Below are 22,837 nucleotides of genomic sequence, written 5' to 3'. Positions count from 1 at the left end.
AAAGAAATTCATGTAGTAAAAGGTGACACAATGAGGAAGCCATTGTTTACAGCTAGGCAATGGAGATGGTGCAGGAAACATTCTCACAGTTGGACAAAGTAGCCTTCCCTTGTTCAAACAAAAATTCAAATGCAGTACACATAGGAAAAAGTGCTATCCAGTGGAGAATATGGAAGCATTTTCTTGCTGATACTTTGGCTCATGCCTGCAAATCCTGTCAGAAATCAGAAACCTACTACCACTTTCTTCCCCATACTCACCATCCTCTGCCTCGGAAAAATCGTTGGGTTCCAGGACATAGCGCAGTTTGGTATAGTTCACATAGCCTGGCTCAGCTGGCAGACTTTCCAGTTCAAAATTGGCTATAAAAGATTCTTTGGGGGAGCTCCCTATATCAGAAATGCTACTGGTTCCAGTAGACGATGTAGAACAATGAGCAACACTGCCATGTAAGCAAGATTCCAAAGTCTTCCTCAGGTCCCAAGAGCCTAAAGTATCCTGGCCCAGAGCCCCAGAGTCAAGGAGGCACTTGAGCCCATTGCCTGCTGCTGCTGCTTCTTCTACAGGTGCACTGCTTCTGGCTTCCTTGGCCCTTCGGAAGATGTCTGCAACAAATTCCTTTGCCATAGCTACAGCAGGTGAAACGTGGGTATCTATGTCCTGTGGAGGTACAGCAAGAGGCTGTGTCAATGGAGTCTCACTCTGGCAGGAGCAGCTGTCTTTTTCCAACTCTTTCTCTAAGCCTGCAGGACAATGTGAGATAAGGGATGCGTGGCTCACTTCCACAACAGGGGCCCGGGTCTGGCGACTCCTGTCATAAAGAATTTGGCAGAAGTTGCTGTCATCTAAATGGAAACAACAACAATAAAATCAGAAGTGCCACACAATTTCTACAACACATTTTCAAGGACTATTCATAATATGTTGTTGACTCCAAAACATGAATATACACGTACAAATAATCATTATATTTGGCTGTGTCTAGTATGCCCTTGTCATTTTTCCCCACTGACAAGCTGGGCTTTAATCTGTTCTCCAGCAAAGCTTTTTTGTTTTTTTTTTAAATAGACTCAATAGCTATGACAATGAATATTCTGACCAAGCAATCAAAGAAAGTAATTCAGAGGTAGATCATACATATGACATAAGCATCATTATTTCCATTTCTCTCACTCTTTTTGAAATCCATAACGGAGAAAACACTAAAATTACATAGACCAATTATGAAAACTTCTAGTAGCAAATTTGACTATTACTATTCAAATTATATTGAATAGTAATGGTCCAGAACATATTCTGTATTAGAATAATCTTTTAATTTGCAATAGTTGAGGTAATTTGAGGGGAGGAGCGTCCCCTCTCCAATTAAGTAAGTGGATGTCAATTGCTATACTTGGGGATACAACTAAAGCAAGCAAGACTTGCCCATCATTGCACTGTCTGAAAGTTCAAATGTTCAAAAAACCCCAGAGATCTCAAGAGAATTATTTATTCTGATAAAACTCCTGATTTATTTAGTTATTTGATTTGAGGTTTGGTTCTCATAGGCCTACTATATACAGCCCACCCAAATAATAATAACAACAACAACAACAATCCCTCAGTGAGGCAGTACCTTGATGTGATTGTGGGGCTTGTGTACTCTGAAGAAAATGAGAGCTATCCCATAGGTTCAACCATATTGGATACTTCTCATCAGAGGAATCAGACGAAGAGTGTCTCTCCCATAAATAATATGGTGAGACGTAAATTTCAGAAAGCCATATTGGCTCAGATGTGGCCCGGGTTAACAAGGTCCACACTAGATGTTGGAATTCCTTTTGGTTGAGCAACCAGGGCCAGCAGCTGCAGAACTACTGGAAGAAAAGGTGTTTACCCATTGCAAATACACAGTGATTGAAAACAAAGAAATAATGAACTGTTATTATAGATCAAGTCCAACAAGAAGAGGATATTTGAAACGAATGAACCAGTTCTGGAAAGAATAACATCCAGAATCAGAAATAAAAGAACAGAGGCCAGCACATCAATGTCAATTTATAATATGAAATAAAGTATTCACAGAAGCACAACTGGAAGAATTGCCAAGGTTTATCCAGGGCAAAGAAATCAAAGCCTTACCAGAAGTAACTCAATGTAGAGGCAAAGCAGGGGGAGTTGGCAGTACAGGAATCCAGCAGAGATATACAACTGCTTTCATTTGGAAAACAGGCATTTTGTCCTCTGCCCCAGGAAGAACAAAGCCCTCTAACTAAAGAAATAAAAGAATTGAAACAAAGAGTTGAACATCTAGAACAGCACAAAAGCATCAGAATAAGGCTGCCTGCATTGAAGCTTGTTCCAAAGAAACAGCTAGCACAAACATTAAAAGATGCAAATACTGCAAAATCAAGTATAAGCACCAACTCACTGCAAGAAATAACCAACTAATGAACAGCACAGGTGCAGTTATAACTGAATACCTGGGATGCAAAATCAACAAAGAAGAAAAAAAGCCAAACAGTGCACCACAAAAATGGAAGATTAGTCTGGAAAATAAAATCAGCAAATTGAGATCAGGTGCAAGCAAGCTAGGACAGATGAAAGAAAAGAAGCTGAAGAACAAGAAGACCAAAGACTACTTAATCAAGAAATACCACTTAGAAATAAGGAAGATCAAGGAAGCACTGGAAATAATAAAGCAGCAAATAACAGCTATAGCCAAGAAGATTAGCAGATACAAAGCTCGAATTGCAAGTTATAGGCAAAATCTCCAATTTCAATCCAGTCAGAAACGTTTCTAACAATCCATCAATGGAGAAACTGCAGTGAATCAGTCAGTACCTGACAAGGAAGAAACAGTGCAGTTCTGGGCGCAGATATGGGATAAACCAAAGAAATACAAAAACACAGCTTGGCTAAAAGAGGTTGCTGCGAATAAAAAAAGTTGAAAGAACTAGTAATAACAGCAGAAATAGTAGAGAAAGAGCAAGGAAGATCAAGAATTGGTCAGCACCAGGTGAAGATGAATTGCCTAGTTTTTGGTTGAAAGATCTAACTGGTCGATACCTACTTGTTGCCAAATAGTTCAACAACATACTACAAAAAGGTGAAATTGAAGAGTGGCTAACAACTGGGAAAACCTACCTAATAATGAAAGATCCAGCAAAAGGGGCAGCACCAGGCAAATACAGGCCAATTACTTGCTTACCAATAACTTTCAAATTGCTAACTGGTGTGGTAGCTGATGCAGTCCAACAGCATCTAATTGAAAACAATCTCTTTTCACCTGAGCAGAAAGGAAAACACCCCAATAGCAGAGGAACAAAGGATCAACTTCTAATTGACAAAATGATCTTGGAAAACTGCAAGAGAAGGAAGACCAACCTGAATGTAGCATGGATTGACTACAAAAAGGCATTCAACTCTCTGCCACATGACTGGATAATCAAGTACCTAGAAATAACAGGAGTCAGTAGAAATATCAGAAAGTTTGTGCAAAGATTAATGGCACAATGGAAGACACAGCTGCAGGTCAATGGTGAGAGACTGGGAGAGGTTAATATCAAGAGAGAAATATTTCAAGGAGATTCACTATCACCACTACTACTTGTCATTGCACTGTTTCCTCTGTCAACAATACTGAATAACTCAGTCCATGGCTATCAAACATCAAAAACATCTGCCAGACTATCCCATCTCCTTTCAATGGATGATCTGAAGCTGTATGGAAAAACATCATCTGAAATAGAATCACTGCTCAACACTGACTGTGTATGTGGCCAAGATATTGCAATGGAGTTTGACTTGGACAAATGTGCCACACTCACTATCAAACAAGGAAAAATAGTGAAAATTGAAGGAATCAAGATCCCCCACAAAAATAACATTAAGAGTCTAGATAAGGGTGACTACAACAAATACGTGGGTATCTTTCAAGCTGACAACATCAAGCACACTTAAGTCAAGAAAAAGATTAGAGGTGAATACATCAAGAGAGTGAAAAAGATCTTAATGTCCAAACTCAGTGGAGGAAATACCATCAAGGCAATCAACATCTGGGCAATTCCAGTCATTAGATACACAGCTGGAATAGTGGACTGGACTCAAGCAAAACTAAAAGCAATGGATAGGAGGACCAGAAAAATAATGACAATGAATCACACCCTTCATCAGTGACACTGACTGACTCTACCTATCAAGGCAAATAAGTAGGCATGGAATGTTGCAAGTACATCAGATGGTTGAAGAAGAAAAAATGGCTTTGGAAAAGAATATCTGAAGGACAATGATGCAGATGCACTGAAGTTTGTATATCAGGAAGGCATACTGACTACTGGAGAGACCAAACTGTCCTACAAGAAAGACCAAATGAAGAACAGAATAGAGGCATGGGAAGACAAAGCACTACATGGCCAGTGCATTAAAAAATAGCTGAGAAAGCAGATAATAACAAGATCTGGCAATGGCTAAGAGCAGGAAAGTTGAAGAAAGAGACTGAGGGAGTAATTGTAGCTGCACAAGACCAAGCCTTAAGGATGCATACAAATGCATACAAAGCCAGAATTGAGAAGACAGCAACAGACAGTAAGTGCCACCTACCGTATGCAAAGAAGCTGAAGAAATAGTGAATCACCTGGTAAGCTGCTGCAAGAACATGCACAGACTGACTACAGACAGTGGCATGATAAAGTAGCAACAATGGTGCATTGGAAGATCTGCAAGAAATATCATTTGCCTGTAAGCAAGTACTGGTGGGACCATAAAATAGAGAAAATCATAGAAAACGGAAAAGTTAAATTGCTCTGCGACTTTAAAATTCAAATAGACAGGCACCTGGCACATAACACCCCAGACTTAATAATTGTCGATAAGAAAGACAAAAAAGTCTGGATAGTGACATGGCAGTGCCTGGAGACAGCAGAATAGACAAGAAAGAACTGGAGAAAATAACAAAATACAAAGACCTACAAACAGAAATAGAATGATTGTGGCAAAGGCAAGCAAGGATAGTACCAATAGTAATAGGTGCCTTGGGTGCAATCCCAAAACAACTGAAGCACCACTTGAACACCACTAGCATTGACAAATTTGCCATCAGTCAACTGCAAAAGGCGGCTTTATTAGGAACAGCTTCCATCCTGCGACAATATCTGTAACACCATCAAACATCAACATCTGCCTATCCCAGGTCCTTGGTAAGGACTCAATAGACAAAAATGCCAAACCCAGTCTGAACATCTGGCTGACTGTGCAATGAACAACAATAATATGATAAGGAGCCCTCCTATCGTATCACATCTTACAATATTAGATAACACTATAAAAAGTAGAGACCTTCAAGATTCTGGGTTCTATAATCTCCCAGGATTTGAAATGGATATCTAACATTAGAACCATCATCAAACAGGCACAACAAAGAATGTTCTTCCTGCATCAACTTAGGAAGTTCAGATTGCCCCAAGAGCTGTTGATACAGCTCTACAGAAGAATTATTGATTCTTTCATCTCTACTTCTATAACTGTTTGCTTTGTACAGCAACTAACAGGACAGGTACTGACTTCAACTGATAGGACTGCCCAAAAAAAACCAAACCCCATTTGCAACTAGTTTGCCTTCCATTGAGGACTTGTTTACTTCATGAACCAGAAAGAGGGCTGAGAAAATATCTACCAGCCCCCTTGCATCCTGGACATAAACTGTTTCAACTCTTCCTCTCAAGACCCTACTATAGAGTGTTGCATGCCAAAACAATTAAGACACAAAGACAGTTTTTTCCCTTGTGCCATCACTCTGCTGAACACCTAATTACCACAGTACTGTCTTATGTCTAAGGATATTTACCCACATAGTATGGCTGTATTATTATTATACTCATCTTCTCCATTAGTATCTTATGTTTATATACTTTGTTGTTTGTATGTACACAGAGAACTTACGCACTGGAGACAAATTCCTTGTGTGTCCAATCACACTGCTACCTGATCCTGGGGAAAATAGTTAAAGGAGTTGCAGACAGGTGCCATGTTTGCATCTTTATGTAGCCAAATCATACTTTTGCCTTCAAATTAAAAAAAAAAAACTAGAGTTTTTTTTACCAATACCTTGAATCAAAAGCTGGAATCATCTCCAAATTGCTACTTCAATGGAATAGGCATGAACTCTAACCTTCGTAAGATAAATCTAATTTTCTTGGATAGTCCTACTTCACATACACTAAGTTATGGCCTTTACATTCTAATCTTCGTAAGATAAATCTAATTTTCTTGGATAGTCCTACTTAACATACACTAAGTTATGGTCTTTACATTCTTTTTATATCTTTTTAGCACCTAATAAAGCCCTTCTCTCTTCTTCCTTCCAGCTTCACAGTTGTTTTACCACCTAGATTTAATTTTAAATATTCTATCATTTTATGTTTTTGGATTGCTAGCTATTTTTACTTTTTGCTTAATTACTCTGAAAACCCATTGAAGTAAAAAGGTGAAATCTGCATTAAAAAAAAACACACACAGAATTCAGCTTAATATGAGTTCTCTTTCAAAATATATTCTATTTCATTGTCAGCAGTAAGTATGGATTTTTTTATGAGGGATGAGGGATTTTTATTGCTGTCCAGACAGCATGAAAAATAAATGTTAATGACATTGGCTAAATATTAGGACTGTGCAAAGTATTTGGATGAAACATTTCATGGCATGCAGCAGCACAAGTACTTCTTTTAAAATTCTGAAACAACTGCAACTTCTGCAAGGCTTACCTAGCTGTTTTGGATATTGTCTTTGTTTGTCCCTGTATGTGTAAATAGACAATTATTTTACTTTCTTCAGCAAAAATGTTGTTGCTTTAATAATTTGAAGTGAGGTGCTTTATTTGTGCTGCTGCACATTTGGAAGTGCCTCATTTCAAAAGCTCTACATAACCCCAATATAATGTGCAAAGGATCAAACATAACATTACAAGCACTAAGGGTTAACTAAAGTTTTAACAAGAAGATATGAACTGATAGAGGTATGAGTCCCCCATCTTCAAAAAAAGGGAAAAAAGCCTAACACTCAGTAAGCTAGGTCTTAAAGTGGGTATGGATTTAGAATCAGCAGGACCTAGCAAGAATTCATAGTCTAATCTCTTTCCCTCACACATAGACACACATATGCAACTACACATAAACACACCTACCCACTCATTTACCTGATGTATGCACAGAAACAGCACAGGCAACTAGAGAATAGCTGGTGTTAAGCAGCACCACTTGGTCCTTCTTGAGTTGGAATGCTGGCTGAAACGTGGGGAAAGGATACACCACCTGGTACTTCATGTGCAGCATGAATCCATGCTGCAAACATTTGGCATTTGGGTCACCTGAGAAGTATACGCAAGGGAACATCAGAATCAGGACAGAGAAAACTCTCATCAGTTGAGAAAGGACTCCTTCTTAGGCAGGATTTACAGTTACCCGTTTTTATTGTTGAATTCAATTTCCAAGGTAAGATAATAAGCATGTTGCAGAATGCACATCATCTAAGTTGTGATATCATCCTAATTCACTAAAATAAGATTTCTGAAGCCACTGATAAAGAGGTCACTTACAATTACAGGCAGTTCTTGATTTACAACCGTAATTAGTATTGGAATTTCCATCTCTAAGTAATGTGGTCATAAAAAGGGACGTCATGTGAGTGCATTGCTTAATAATAGTAATGCCAGCATTCCTACTTGCCATCATAACTCCAGATGTGCAGGTTGTTAAGTGGGAAGCAGAAGGCGTCCCAGCTAAGGAATATGAGGTGGCGAAGAGGGGAAAGGGAGATCCTGGGAGGTTCAGCACAGACAATACACAAGCTCCGGGGTGCTGCAATGTTGTGTGAGTTCAGGGAGGCTGGGGAAAGAACATGCTGCAACCCCAGCCCAACGGCTCGAAGCCACCAAGCCCCAGCAGCATGGAAACTGCACCCTGAAAAGCACAAAAAAGCTTCTTGGCACACTGTGGCTCTGAGAGTGCAAGAAGCCTCTGAGCTGAAGTGTAGTGCAAGGATCAGCCCCAGTCCAGTCCCAGCCCCAGTCAACCACACCACCCTGTACTCCAAGGCCCCTGGCTGCCCTGTGCTCCACCATCCTAGCAGACCTTTGCCATTTTCTGCCTTTGGCTGTTAACGAGGTGTGCCCAGCTGGCCCTTCATGAGGTAGCTGCTGATCATCTTCCCCAGTTCTCAAGAGGAAACCTCAACGCATGACGTAAGGGAAAAAAAAAAAAACCTTATGCAGCCAGTAGCTGCCTTGCAAAGGATCAAGCCAGGCACGTCTCATCAGCAACAAGAGAAAGAAGGTGGCAAAGGTCATGGACTATGGCGGTGCAGGGGACAAAAGGGCAAGAGATGGAAGGGAGACAGGTTGGTGGAGAGCACTGAAGTGCCCCTGTAGTTTAAGTGCAGGTGGACTGTCAAGCACCTGAATTCTGAATTTTTGGCACTGCAACTGCCGTAACTTCTGGAATCGAACACAGGTCCCTTCATTCAGCATTGCTGTAACTTCAAACAGTCAGCGAACAAATGGTCAGAAGTCAAGAACTACCTGTATTCCCAATGATTAACAGTGTCACAAAAAGGTCATTTTTCTCATATTTGAAAAACTGGAACTGAGCACAAAGTATGAAAATAGTTTTTAAATATTAGGCATTGATACTCTGACAATGCATTAATCCTGGCATTTTTCTCAGATTCTATGTACTTCTTTCTCCTACTTAAAATTTTAATCAGTCCCTTCAAAATTATTTGAAGGGTAAAATAAGGATAAAAAATTCCCATCACTCACGTTCAACCTACCTGGATGTGCAATGGCCATGTCTCGGCAACTGGGACAGTACATAAAAGGAGGCATAGCCACCGCACTGATATAGATATCTCTATGGTTTTCATCACTCATCATCATGTTCATCAGGAGGCCATTGGCTGAACGGGTACTGCCGGGACAAAAGAAATAGTGGTCATTCCATTTACATTTTTGCATTTGTAATTTTTAGTTCTGGCTTCCAAACTGAACTCCAAACCTGTTTTAAAAGTATCCATCAGACTTCCAAACCCTCAAATTAATCCTCAATCAATTCAGTGACATTTAATCACTTGATGGTAACAAAAGGTTATGGGGTTCTGCTAAATGCCTAAATTTAATTTGTAACAACTCAGAACTTTAGAGATTGTTTGCATTCTGCTAAGCTGTTCCCCAACTTTTCAAGTCAGCATCTGATTTCCTAGATATTTATCATTGCTAACATGAAACAAAATGCATAATTTAGAATGCCGCTAAACAGAGTAAGTCTGCAGAAGGATATAGCAGATAAAGGTTTCAAACTCAAAGCTTATTTTACTAAAGAAACATACTTGAAACCAAAAACAATGACCTTAGATGAATCACTGGGCCATTCACATACAGTCAAGTAAAGGTCACTATAGATTTCTTCATCCTGGAATAATCGGACCTGGCGGACCTGAAGGAACAAGAACATACTTATTAGATCACAGATGTACCTTGAAAGGAGATTACTAGAATGCACAATAACAATGATAAAAACCTTATTAATCTAGAATATTAATTCCAATGTGCTTTATGGTTTTTTTGCCCTGTATCAGAGAATTAACTGTTGCCAAATGTAGCTACATGAAAAAGAAAACCAAACATTAAAAGACATCTAATGCAACCTGTTATAGCTTGCTAGTTACTTAGCATTTGCCAAGATTATGAAACAGGGCCAAGATTAATCTGACTAGACAAAGTTTCTGATCTACCTTTTTTTTAATTAAAAACTTGATTTTTTAAAAAAAAATTTAAAAAACCAAATAAATAAATAAATTGGATCTCATTTTTTAAAACCTAAAATGTTAAGTGATCTTGGTTACCACCTCTACAAAATCTTGTACTTTCTCATGAAGAGACACTGACATATAGACAGGTTTGCAATATTTGGGCATTTGTTTTTAATTTTTTACTAATGCTATTGTTCAATAAACTAGTACAGTGGTGGCGAACCTATGGCACACATGCCAGAGACAGCACGCAGAGCCCTTTCTGTGGTCGCGCGTGCCGTCACCCCAGCCCCGCCCCCCCCCGCAGCCCCCTCACCAGCAGCGCCCCAGAGGAGTCACCCCTGGCATGGCCCACATGGAGCAGTGTAGCCAAGGACATGGCAGCCGGGCAGCAGGAACAAGACTCTGCCCTCGCGCCCCATCTCGTGCAGATGATGCTGCAGGGCGCAGGCAGACGGCGTGGTCGCCATGGCGCTGCAGGGCTGCCTGGGCAATCTGCTGCGGCGGGCCGTGGAGGCGGTACGTGGCCCTGCAGGCGGGTGGGGTGGAGGCCAGGGTGGGGCAGTTTTTGGGCACTCGGTGTCTAAAAGGTTTGCCATCACTGAACTAGTACAATAAACTATCTGGTACACTAAACTAGTATGTACATACAAAGACCAACATACAAATGACTAAAGCTGGTTTATATTTTATAAAAATGCTAAAGAAGTTTGAGATTATTTTTGCTAAATTAGATTATAACATCCAATGTAATTTGTAATAGTTCTTCAGAAATGTTACCAATCTAATTTGTCAAAGCTCAAACTATAATTTGTATTAGTGAAAAGTGGTATTGGAAGGGAAAGTATCAAGCACAAATTCAGCTAGATAAATAGATGAAAATCTAGTACAGAATTCAGCAGTTCAGAATATGCTACAGCTATGGCTTTATATCAGGAGTTCCCATCCAGGAGTGCTCACACCTCCTGGGGATGCGAGACGATTCTCCAGGGTTTGGATTTGGGGTGGAATATCGGATTTGGCTTTTCAAAAGTATGGTGTATATGCATAATTCGTTGCTGTTATTTCAAATTTTTGTAAGGGGTGCGAGAATATATCAGAAGCGTTTTAGGGGTGCGGGGTATAGAAAAGGTTGGGAGCCGCTGCTTTATATCAAGATATCTAAACTGCCTCTTCTCGTATAAATCTGCCTCATATAAAAAGAGGCTCAGTCAATCATACCACCAAGGTTATAGTCTATGTGGGCTTACTGAAAAGTTACTACTCAATTAGCTGTCACGAGAAGTTACAATCTTACTACTTCCCCCTGCCCCGCTTCCTACAAAATGATTTTCCTTAAAAACAAAACAAAATTCAAGACCATAATGATTTACCCCTGCAAGTAGTTTGCAAATGAATTTTTTAAAAAAAAAATCTGTTTTTTCAGAATTATTCTTCAGAACTAAAGAAGCTTCTTGGATGAGAAACAAAACGTCTTCAAACAAAAAACAAAGAAAGTCCAGTTGCCTTTTGAAAAAGCACCTTTAGAAGAACCATTATCTGGATGACTGACAGAAAGAATTATTTTACTTTATAATATGGCATAGCCATACAGAAAAGAAGAAACGTAAATCTACTAAATGATTTCTTGGGGTGGGGGGAGAAAGAAACGACAAAATATTGCACATAAAAACTTGAAGTAAAAGCTATTATTATTATTATTATTTTTTATTGAAAATTTTTAAAAGTTTTTACAAATAACAAAAAAACAACAACAAACAAGAAAAACAAAACAAAACAACCCTCACCCAACCCCTCCCAAACCACCCCCTCCATCCCCCCCCCGAGCTTCCCAGAGCTGAATATAGGCTTAATTAAAATTTTAAGAAACCTAAACAAATTTTTACAACTTATAAAATAATTAATAAAATATATATGACATAAACGTTAAGGGAAAAAAAAATACTTAAAAAGAGAAAAAAAGAAAAAAGAAAGAGAAAAAGAAAAAGAAATAGGAAAAAGAAAAAAAAGAGAAAACAATCTATAAAATATCAAAAATTATATACAAGTTACAAAAAGGCTAAATAATATTTTTTTATATCCAATTTATGTTGTGTAAAATTTATCCCTTTTTCCCATACAGCAAGAAATTTCTCTTGCGATTGCCCCTTTAAAAAAGCCGAAATCTTTGCCATTTCTGCCAGATAAGAAACTTTAAAAAACCACTCTTGCAAGGTAGGCAAAGATTCCTTCTTCCAATATTGCCCTACTAACAGCCTTGTGGCTGTAATCAAATTTAACATTAATATAACCTCCTTAGCATCACAATCAGTAACAATACCTAACAAAAATAATTGCGGAGTAAATTTTACCCTCCTTCTAAAAATTCTTTGAATATTCCACCATATCTTAATCCAAAAAGCTTTTATATTTTTACACGACCACCAGATATGATAATAAGTGGCGTCCAAACAGCCACATCTCCAACACTTAGGCTGTAAGTCAGGGTACATAAGAGACATTTTTTGTGGATCAAGGTGCCATCTATAAAACATCTTATAAAAATTCTCCCTTAAGTTCTGGGCTTGTGTAAATTTAACATTTCTCACCCAGATAATTTCCCAGGTATCCAGTGGGATTGGCTCACCAAAATTTTGTGCCCATTTAATCATACAGTCTTTAATTAATTCAGATTCTGAATCCAATTCCACTAGAACCCCATAAACCCTCTTAATGTGAGTTTGTTTTTGATCCTTTACTTGTTTAAAAAGATTTTCATCTTCTCTAAGCCAGCCCACATTACAATCCATCTTCCATCTGTCCACTATTTGTCTGTATTGAAACCATGAATAGGTAATATTTTCATGTGCTAAGTCTTCCAAAGATTTTAACTGCCAGCTCTGACCATCCCATTTAAGTAATTGTGTATAAGAAACCCTATCCATTTTAACTCCTCTCTTTATCCCCTCTATCGCATGCCAAGGTATGGCCCATAAGGGTATTTTAAAATCACTCTTATAATACTTCCTCCAAACCCTAAGTAAAGAAATCCTTATAATATGTGATTTAAAAGCTCGATCCACTTTTTTATTAAAAATTAAGTAGGCATGCCATCCAAAAAGTAAATCCCAACCCTCCAGATGGAGTATGTCTACATTTGTTAAATTTACCCAATCACTAATCAATGTTAAAACCACAGCATCATAGTATAATTTCAAATTCGGTACCTTGAGTCCACCTCTCTCACGGAAATCTTGCATAATTTTAAGCTTTACCCTTGGTTTTTTCCCTGCCCAAATAAAATTATTAATGCCTTTCTGCCATTCATTTAAGTTAAGCTCATTCTTTAAAATAGGTAGCATTTGAAACAAAAAAAGAAATTTTGGTAGGACATTCATTTTAATCACTGCAATTCTACCCATAAGAGATAGCTGTAACTTATCCCAATTCTTCAGATCCTTCTGTACCCTGATCCACAACTTTTCATAATTATTCTTATACAATTTTGCATTAGAAACAGATAAATTGACCCCCAAATATTTTACCTTATCAACAACTTCAAAATCTGTTAAATTAACCAAAATCTGTTTATCACGGTTAGTCATATTTTTAGGTAATATTTTGGTCTTATTATTATTAATTTTAAAACCCGAGACACATCCATATTGATGAATCAATTGTAATAACTTTACTACAGAGTAAGTAGGTTGAGACAGAGTAACCACCAAATCATCTGCAAAAGCTCTTAACTTATATTCTTTTTTGTTAACTTCTATTCCTTTTATTTCTTGCGACTCCCGAATTTTGGTCAACAAAATTTCCAATGTTAGAACAAACAATAACGGTGATAATGGACATCCCTGTCTTGTACCTTTTTCTATAGTAAAAACCTCTGACAAACCCCCATTAACAATAAGTTGAGCAGTTTGTTTTTAATATATAGCACCTAGAGCTTGTGATATTTTTTCTCCAAAATTCATCTCCTTAATTAATCTTAACATAAACTGCCAATTCAGTTGGTCAAAGGCTTTTTCAGCGTCTAAAAATATCAGCCCTGCAGAAATTTGGTTGTTCTTATCTAGATATTCTAATAAATTAATAATTTGTCTAACATTATTTTTCATATACCTTCCAGTTATAAAGCCCGATTGATCCTTATGTATAAGCTACTGCAGAACCCTCATAAACCTATTAGCTAAAATTTTTGCAAATATTTTATAATCCACATTTAAGAGAGATATAGGCCTATAATTCTTTGGTAAGGTAAGATCTTGATCCTCTTTTGGAATCAAAGATATAAAAGCACTGCGCCATGACGGAGGAATCTCTAAACCCTGTAATATATTATTAAAAAGCTCGCATAAAGGTTGAGTCATCTCTTCTACTAAGGTTTTATAATAAATAGATGTCAAGCCATCCGTACCCGGCGCTTTACCTAATTTTAATTGCTTAATAGCTGTTACAATTTCCTCATTAGTAATTAAACCATTAATTTCTTGTTTCTGATCTTCTGTTAGTTTAGGAAAATTAGCCTTACTTAAATAATTATTTATATCTAAAGTTTGTACATTGGTGCTCTTATATAATTTCTGATAATAATCCAAGAAAGATTTTTTAATCAGCTCTTTCTGGTAAACCAATTTACCATTATAATTTATTTTATCTATAATTCTCTGTCTCTGTTTCTTTCTTAATTGATAGGCCAACCATCGCCCTGGTTTATTAGCATTACAAAATGTGTTTTGCTTCATAAACATTAAGTTAGTTGCGGCTTGGTCAGCCATCAACATATTAAATTGTGTTTTTAACAACTTTATAGCTTCTTTAACCTTTTCATCTGAAGGATTTGAAATCAAAGACTTCTCTTTTAATTTAATCTCCTCTTCCAATTCTTTACGTTTCTGAATCTGCTTTTGTCTATGAACATTATTCATTTTTATCAAAATCCCATGCATAAAGGCTTTACCTGCATCCCATACCATTGACATTGATGTTCCCTTATACATATTTAAAGCAAAATAGTCCTTTAAACATTCCTTTAATTTTTGAACATTTTTTTCTTGTTTAAATAAATTCTCATTCACCCTCCAAGATCTCCTCTCCTCTTTTTCAGCAGCCAATTCCATCCAGACTGGACTATGATCCGTCAATGACCTAGGAAAAATTTTTACATTCTTCACCCTATTATATAAGTCAGTCGTAATCAAGAAGAAATCAATCCTTGAAAAAGATTGGTGTCTATCTGAGAAAAAGGTGAAGTCTCTTTCCTCTTGGTTACGTTCACGCAAATAGTCTCTCAACTCCCAGTCCTCTTTCAAATCAAAAAAGGCTTTAGGTAATTTAGCCTGTTTAAAAAAAGTAAAGGAACCTTTTTTGTCCTTTTGTGTATCCAGTCTCCCATTAATATCACAGACCTATAGTCCAACAAAGTTATTTTCTGATGTAACAATCTATAAAATTGTTCCTGTTGCTGGTTTGGTGCGTACAATAATGAAAGATTTTCTTTCTTTTCTGCGGGGAATTGAGACCGTTAGCATTTCAGGTCAGGAACTTTGCCATCTCCCTCAACCAGGAGCCTGGAGAAGACTGCCTGAAGATCTGCCACTGAAGAATGTGTTGCAGAACTCTTGGGTCTTGCTCCTCCCACCGGCATCGAAGCACTCTCATGAGAAGATTCTTTAGCTTCTTTCTTCTGTTGTTCCTTTTCCTTACGTTTATGTGCTGCACGGGTCATTCTCTGCTCTTTGACCTCTGTTTGACGCAGCCATTCCACCTGTAATTTTCCAGCAGCCATCAAACCTAGTCCTTCAGACTGCTGTTCTACCTCTTTGCCGCCCAAAGCTTTCTGAGTCATAGATGAAAATGAGTCTGCTCCCAGGACCGTATTATAAAATTCTTTAGCTTTGGCAACCGTATTAAGTCTATAACGTGTCCCCGCATGGCTCAAAACAATACCCATCGGAATCTCCCATCTGAATGGCATCAATCTTGTTTTAGGTTCATTAGCTAAAAAAGCAAAATCTTTTCTATTTCTTAAAATTTTTGATGGGATTTCCTTTAGAATGATGACATCTTGGGCAGCAATCTGAAACCTCTTGTTATAAAAAGCTTGTATAATCTCATTACGCAGAGACCTCTTGGCAAAATAGATCACCACATCTCTTGGCAGATTCTTTTGTTTCGCAATCCAAGAGTTAACTCTGTAAATTTTTTCCACTTCTCTACGTAATTCATCTTTATCTGTATTCAAAACAACAGCTAGATCATTAATCACCATCTCCATCAGATCTTGATTCATGTCTTCTTTAAGACCCCTGATTCTCAAAGCATATTCCATTTGTCTATACTGAGACATAAGAATATCATCTTGTGAAGTTTCCATCTTTTTTTCCATATCTTGGAATTTGTACTCAAGGAAATCTACTTTCTCTGCAACTTCTTCCACTCTGGAATCCAGCTTCACGACCACAGAAGCCAATCCTGATAAAGCTGAAACTATATCTTGCCTCAGAATAGTATTATTCTGCACTAAAAGCTCCTTCATTTCCTCCTTCATTTCCTCTTTACTTTCAGACTTGCTCTGTTCAAGAAGTTGCTTCATTTCCTCCCTGATTTGGGACACAGCATTTCCCATTATATCTTTAATATCTTGTGCAGACAAGCCTGGCGGGGAAGGAGAAGATGGAGGTGTAGCCTTAGGTTGCTGCACCGGTGGTGTTACTTTAAGTTGTTGTACATTTGCAATTACAGGAGAAGAAACCACCTTAGAAACTATAGAGGCTGGTTGTCTCTTTGAAGCCATTTTTTTAAAAATCTTATTCTCTCTTTCCTTCTCCTTTGAAAGAAAAAAATACTAAAATCCTCAAAATTAAAAAAAGACCAGGGAGAGTGCAGAAAAAAAGAAAAACTTCCAAAGCACTTTAAAAGAAAAAGGAAAAAGAAACTTAAAAGAGAGAAAAAACAATGCTAAACATACATTTCATTTAAGTCCATCTTTTCTTTCCGGAAATAGGAAAAAAAAAGCACTTTCAAAACGCCATTTTACTTTCACTCTCACTCTCCCCAAAAAAACAAAAAACAAAACAGAATCAGCATAAGCTAAAAAAAAAAAAAAAAAAAAAAAATCTCTAACTCTAAGTAAAATCCTTTAAACAGTTCTGTCCGCTTTAAAAATCACTCACCAGAAAACTTTAAGCGCGGAGATGGTAGCGGCGTTTCACTTTGTTTCCGAAGAAACAAAGACAGCTGAGAGGCGGAGAAAGCACGAACTCCAAGGGAACACTCTTTCTACCCCCCCAAAAAAAAATCCAGGGGGGGTTAAGACGTTCTACCTCTATTCGTGTAGTCTCTACCCCTTCCCTTCGCCCGGGAAGGGGATTTCGAGCCGCGGGCCAGCTGATGCACGCTGTGCTCCGCAGATCTGACACCGTCTCAGGAGGACGGCTACAAAGTAGCCGCCATCATTGTCGCTAGCCACCGGAAGCTCTCGTAAAAGCTATTATTATTTTGGAGATATTTTTGTTTGTAGTTGTTCTTTCTCTGCTATTTTTAATATCAGCTACCATGATGTTTAATCTCCTCTACATATTTTGTTTAAAATGTAACTGTTGTCTAGTCTAGTCCAATATTCTAATGGGTTTTTTTTTTAACCTTTGCTAGTGCTATCACCATTTAGCAGCTTATTAATACAGTGTGTTCGACTGCTTTATGAGTTATAGCTCTTTGTTTTAAAGCAGGGGTGTCAAACTGCCGGCCCATTGGCCGGACTCATCACAATGAAACCATGTCCATCTCATTGCCGGCAATGGAGAAAAAGCTCCAATACGTCGTGCAATGTCACATGACATCGCGAATTTGACATGTCTGTTTTAAAGAAAAAAAAGGAATACCACAAACACTTATTAGAAAAATAAAATTCACTTTCGAATAGATTACAAAGAAAGCTTCCTATCTAGTTTTGAATGACAAACACAAATGTCCTGTACCAGGTTTTGATTATCCACCAGAAACAAGCAAATAAACTGCAGACATGAGGCATTACCATTTGCAATTCTAATATGAAAAAAAAATTGTTAGGCAAACTGAAGCTCTTAATACTTACATTTCAAGAAATCAAAATACTATGGTCACTAGGAAATATACTACTACATAATAGCAAAAATCTAGCAGGGACATTCCACTACTGTACCTGTTACTACTCTGCTCTTCTCACAGATTAGAGCATCCAACCATTTTATACGAGTCCATACAAAACTCTACACGTTTACATTTGCAGCTTCAGTGCAAAGAAAAACACTCTATTATTTTAAATCTTCTATCTTTTGAGCTGTTTGAAATTTTCAGAGCAAAAATTAAATTTGGGCTTAATACAAAAGGTCAAGCCTTGTAACTGTATGACACAGATATTATAGTCCTGTATATATAATGTGTAGTGCGGTCCATACCATTTTTAGTTTGCTGTGAACATTGAACTCCCACCAATAGAGATGGTAAATGTAAAAAGAGAAATCGTCATCTCCACTGCTGCTGGTGTAAGACAAGACGTATCTCCCACACTTAGAGAACCCAAGGAAAATGTGTCTGCAAGACAAGAAAAAGCAAGCCAGGGTGAGACTGCAAGATTTTCAAATAAGTAAGGTACATGAGCAGTTAATCACCTCACACCAGGGAAAATAACTAATCCACAGCAAGTAAAAAAAAAAAAAAAAGATTTGAACATAAACTTACCCAGCACATAGGAAATGTTCATCAACAATGCTCTTCAGAGACACACAAACCCTGGGTGGTAGCTTACGAAAGAGACGAGGTGACAACTGACCATTGATCTGTAAACAGGCATCAAAAGATCTTAAATACATATGTACTCCCTTTATGCCACACAAACCCAAATTTTATTATGATCTTTGGCCAGCATATGAACATCTATACGTACGTGTGTGTGTGTGTATATGTGTACATACATACATATCAAAATAAATGAAAGTGTTTAGAAAAAAGTGGATTAATTTATCAATATATCAAGCAAATTTGAGTAGACATTACAATGCAACAGAACACATGCTCAATGGGAATCATAGGGACAGTGATTCATGGAAGGGATTTATTTAGGTATTTACAATCAATGACTCCTAAAGGGAGTACACTGAATCTAGCCAGAACAAATACCCTGCAATGTCTATTATTAATTAGGGATTGGGAGTAATCATTTGGATTGCTTGTAAAAGATAGTCTCCAACACTGATGTTGTTGCCTTGATGCTAAACTAACATCTTGTTGCCATTCTGTGTCTAGAATCTTTCTTTCAATGAATTTTTTGCCTAATCATATCCCATCCTTTGTATTGCCTTATTAGATATGCCATAGGCTGCCAGTTTTTATCTGATGGCTATCTTCCAAGTAGACTGGAAATTATCCCCGTTCATCAGAAATGTTAGACTGTGAGGTTAAACAGTGATTAAGTGATACTTAAAGGTAACAAACTAGCTCCTGACTTCTATCCTTATAATTCCTTATAATGACATGACATGCAACTGGTTGACATAACTAATCTTAAAATTTTGGATTGTCTCTTCTTTGCTGCAGCTAAGTAAGGTCCCAGTTGAATCCCATATAGCAGTGGTGTCATAATTTTAGCCTCAAACAGTTTTTAATCAATGTAGTGTCCACCTTCAGAGGAACAAAAGGACAGCAAAGTGATGCCACTCCTTTGAGCAATCCAGGTATGGGACTATGTCCTGATGAATGAAAAGTAACTCCCAAGTAGTCAAAGCATTTGACTTCTTCTATGTTACTGCCTTTAAGATACTTATTATAAATTTTAGATCATTTGTTAATTTTTGTTTGTTGATAGTATCATTTTTTCTTTATACTGTTGAACAAAGGATCTCTATACATCCTATCATAGACAGCGATCAAATAATCATAAAGGAAATGTGTATATTGAAGATGCCTTTGTTAACACATTCTATAAGTGAGTTTACATAAAATTAAAAATTGGCCTCCTCTCCACTTGTCCCCTTCCCATACCTCAAGTAACTGTGAATGAATTAGTAATAAAAAGACAAAAATTGTGATCCTCTTATACAAGAATCATTTAATGAAGTTAACTCAAAATACATTCAAGACTAATTAAAAAGAGAACATCATCAAGCAAGGTGGGAAGTTATAAAAATTATACTCTACTACTCTTAGCATAATTGCCTATGTTATTTTATTTTTATCCTACATCTATATATGCACATAGTTCCTATCCTCACACAATCATGCCTAATAAGTTACCCAGAGAAAAAAATAATTTGGCCATAATTAATGGGGGAATGAATGATTGAACTAAGTTGGAGTTTTGCTGGTTCAAGCCCAGCTCTGAAGGTATGTCCAGAAGCCCTTTATTTAAGACAATGTATGTGTTAAAAACAAGATCACAATTACAATGAAAAAAAGAAAAAAATGGACATCTGGGGAACAAATTAACATCATCTCAAATATACATCAAGGGCCCACCACCCAACCTATCCAAAAACCTAGGTTTTAAGGCCTGTTTGAACATTGCTAGGATACAGGAAATATAAATCTTTATCAGTAGAGCTCATAGAGAAGAGGTGATACATGAGCATATCATGGCATGTCCATAAGTGTGCTGCCAAATTCTGGATCAGTTTCAGCTTTCAAGTAGTCATCAAAGAGCAGCCATGCATTACAACAGTATATACGCAAGATGACTATGAAAGTATGAGAGAAAGTATGAGAACTACTTGATCAAGAAATGGGAATAATTAATGCACAGAATAAATCTATGGGAAACTCTTCTACTGCTCTTTAAGTAGGAGTTGAATCCCAAACCCCCCCCCCCAATATCTGCACCAATCCCAAACAGGAACGTGCAATGTCATTCATGACTAAAGATGGAAAATCTTAAGTTACACAACCACTCTATAGTGTTATAGTTGAGCTTGAGTCTGTACTCATCTAGATCCCCACAGCTATCAAACACTGGGAGCATACCTCAACAGCATTATATGGTTGCTTACAAGCCATCTCTGTCCCAATCTGAAACATGACTGAAGAAGGTCCACATAATCCATTTCCTCAAGGCCCTCTCAGGTTATAGCCTATTTTCTCAGTGAACCTTCCAAGAAAGGGAAGGTTCAAGACTGGACAAACTTGTCCAGAACTGTTGGATCCAAGAGTTGATATACCATTGCCTCCTTCAAAGTCAGCAGAATTATTACCATCACCTGGAACTGTGATACTACTATATAGTATTGAATACCAATAAGCAGGTATTCAGTCAAGAATTCTGTCCATTTCCTCGGACGTTAAACATTAAAGCTTATCCCAAGTAACCAGGCAAGACCATGCTTCCATCACCTCTGCAAGACTTGCCCAATTGTAGTCCAGGTCTGAGTGGATCTGAGTGATTTTATCCACCAGAAACTATTGTTTACTGTGGCTATGCATATGGCCTTATGACTCATCTTTTCTCAGGAGGGAATCGGTCACCTTAAAAAGAGCAACTGTCTGGCTATCGATGGACACAACAGCATAAAAACAATATTTTGCCATTCTTAATGCCACAGCGTATTCCTTGATATGGGCTTTCATTTGTGCTTGGTTCGATTCATTCTTGGTTTTCCTCCAACAGTGCTCTAGGCATTTCTTCCGGTGTTTCATTCCCTGGAGTTCCTCAGAAAACCAGGAGCACCACAGGATCAATGCACAGTGAGAGGTTGCATAGGAGCAATCTGATCCAAAACTTTCATCAAATGTCCATTTTGGCAATAACTAAGACCTCGAATGAACTGTCCACCAGATCCTCTGGGACAAACCAGAGGGAGGGAGAGGGAGGAGGACAGTGGCAATAGGTTGAAGAGCAACCACAGAATGATAAGACCATAGCTAAGGACCGACTGTAGTTGCAACATCTTTTTCCACTTCCAGATTATGCTGTTAAGTACACCAACAACAAAAATCACACCTTGTGTGCAATACCTGACACACACTGGGCCTTCAATGATTAGGGGCACATCACAGGATCCTCCCCAGTTACTCCTGCACTCAGCAACGGAGGAGGTGCCACCTGTCTTTGTCAACCTGTCAACCGACCTCTCCCTCTCTTCCCTTCTCTTCCCGGTCCTCCATAAATATAAACCATTGTTGGTCACAGATTATGTCCAGGTCAATGGCCCCTCCGTTTCCCCAGTCAGCATAGAAAACGAAGTCCAGTCAAGCCAAGAGTCCCGCGAAACAGAACCTGGCAAACCAGAACTCGAGACTGATAAAAGAAAGGAAAAGATCAGAGAGGGGCTGAAGGCCTTAAGGCCGATAATAAGCATTCTCTCACCTCGACTCCGCTCACGACCCCCCACCTTCTTCCTACCGCTCCTCGAGTACTTGCTTGCTGTAGACTAGAGCCTCGTGGGGGAACCCAGGCGCCCCCGGTGCCAGAGAGCGACTCCAGCTGAACCGCCGACAAACCGAGTATGAGCCACGCAAACTGCTTTCACCGTAATGCTCGAAATAGCTTTGTCAATGCCTTTCTTCCTATATTAATTAATTCCACGCTGGCCCTCCCTCACCGTCTGCCTCTCCACCCTGTGGGTACCTTTCCAGCAACAACACTCAGACACATCCGTCCCTTCCCTCTCCAGTGGCTGCTCCCGCTCCGCTCACCTTGATGCGCTCGAGCTGCCTAACGACGTGCTCCCGCCGAGCCCCGCGCCCCAACTCCGCCGAGCCCCGTTTTCCTCCCGAGGCGGCGCCCCGCTCCGATTTCGAGCTCGGCGCCATTTTCCTCCACCTCCTCAGCCGTTCGCCGACACTGCCCCCTCTCCTCCGTCGAGTGAGCGCCCACGCCGACGCTATCGCGTCCTTGCTAATTGGCCAGCCTTCGCACGTGAGCAAGCGTCAATTAGCGCTTGCTCGGAACTTCATTTCGTCTCTCAACTGCCATTGGTCAATATATCTGTCTACCATCCACAGTACCTCCCTGCTCTCACCTCCGCGATGAGCAATGTCACAGTGTAAGCGCGCGCTCACTCGTGCCAGATCTTTCGCTGGATTTCGATTGGCGACATTGCCT

General features: G+C 38.6%; 1 protein-coding gene across 1 annotated transcript in view; it reads right to left on the bottom strand.

The window, feature by feature from the left end:
* The window catches only part of DCAF15 (DDB1 and CUL4 associated factor 15), a 34,352-nt gene extending 11,748 nt beyond the window's left edge, over positions 1 to 22,604 (bottom strand). Inside the window, exons 1-7 of the mRNA XM_039368320.1 lie at positions 22,429 to 22,604; positions 18,487 to 18,584; positions 18,204 to 18,339; positions 9,358 to 9,464; positions 8,803 to 8,939; positions 7,172 to 7,342; positions 261 to 845 (exon numbers count right to left, since the gene is read on the bottom strand). Of these exons, the coding sequence (XP_039224254.1) occupies positions 261 to 845; positions 7,172 to 7,342; positions 8,803 to 8,939; positions 9,358 to 9,464; positions 18,204 to 18,339; positions 18,487 to 18,584; positions 22,429 to 22,545 (1,351 nt within the window). The 5' untranslated portion in view covers positions 22,546 to 22,604. The remainder of the gene's footprint in view (positions 1 to 260; positions 846 to 7,171; positions 7,343 to 8,802; positions 8,940 to 9,357; positions 9,465 to 18,203; positions 18,340 to 18,486; positions 18,585 to 22,428) is intronic.
* Positions 22,605 to 22,837: the final 233 nt, after the last annotated feature.

The sequence above is a fragment of the Crotalus tigris genome, unplaced genomic scaffold (genome assembly GCF_016545835.1).
Source record: "Crotalus tigris isolate CLP2741 ecotype Arizona unplaced genomic scaffold, ASM1654583v1 scf7180000020745.601501, whole genome shotgun sequence".
Taxonomy (NCBI): Eukaryota; Metazoa; Chordata; class Lepidosauria; order Squamata; family Viperidae; genus Crotalus; species Crotalus tigris.
The sequence above is the reverse complement of the archived record's forward strand: the minus strand, read 5'-3'. Positions and strand labels throughout refer to the sequence as shown.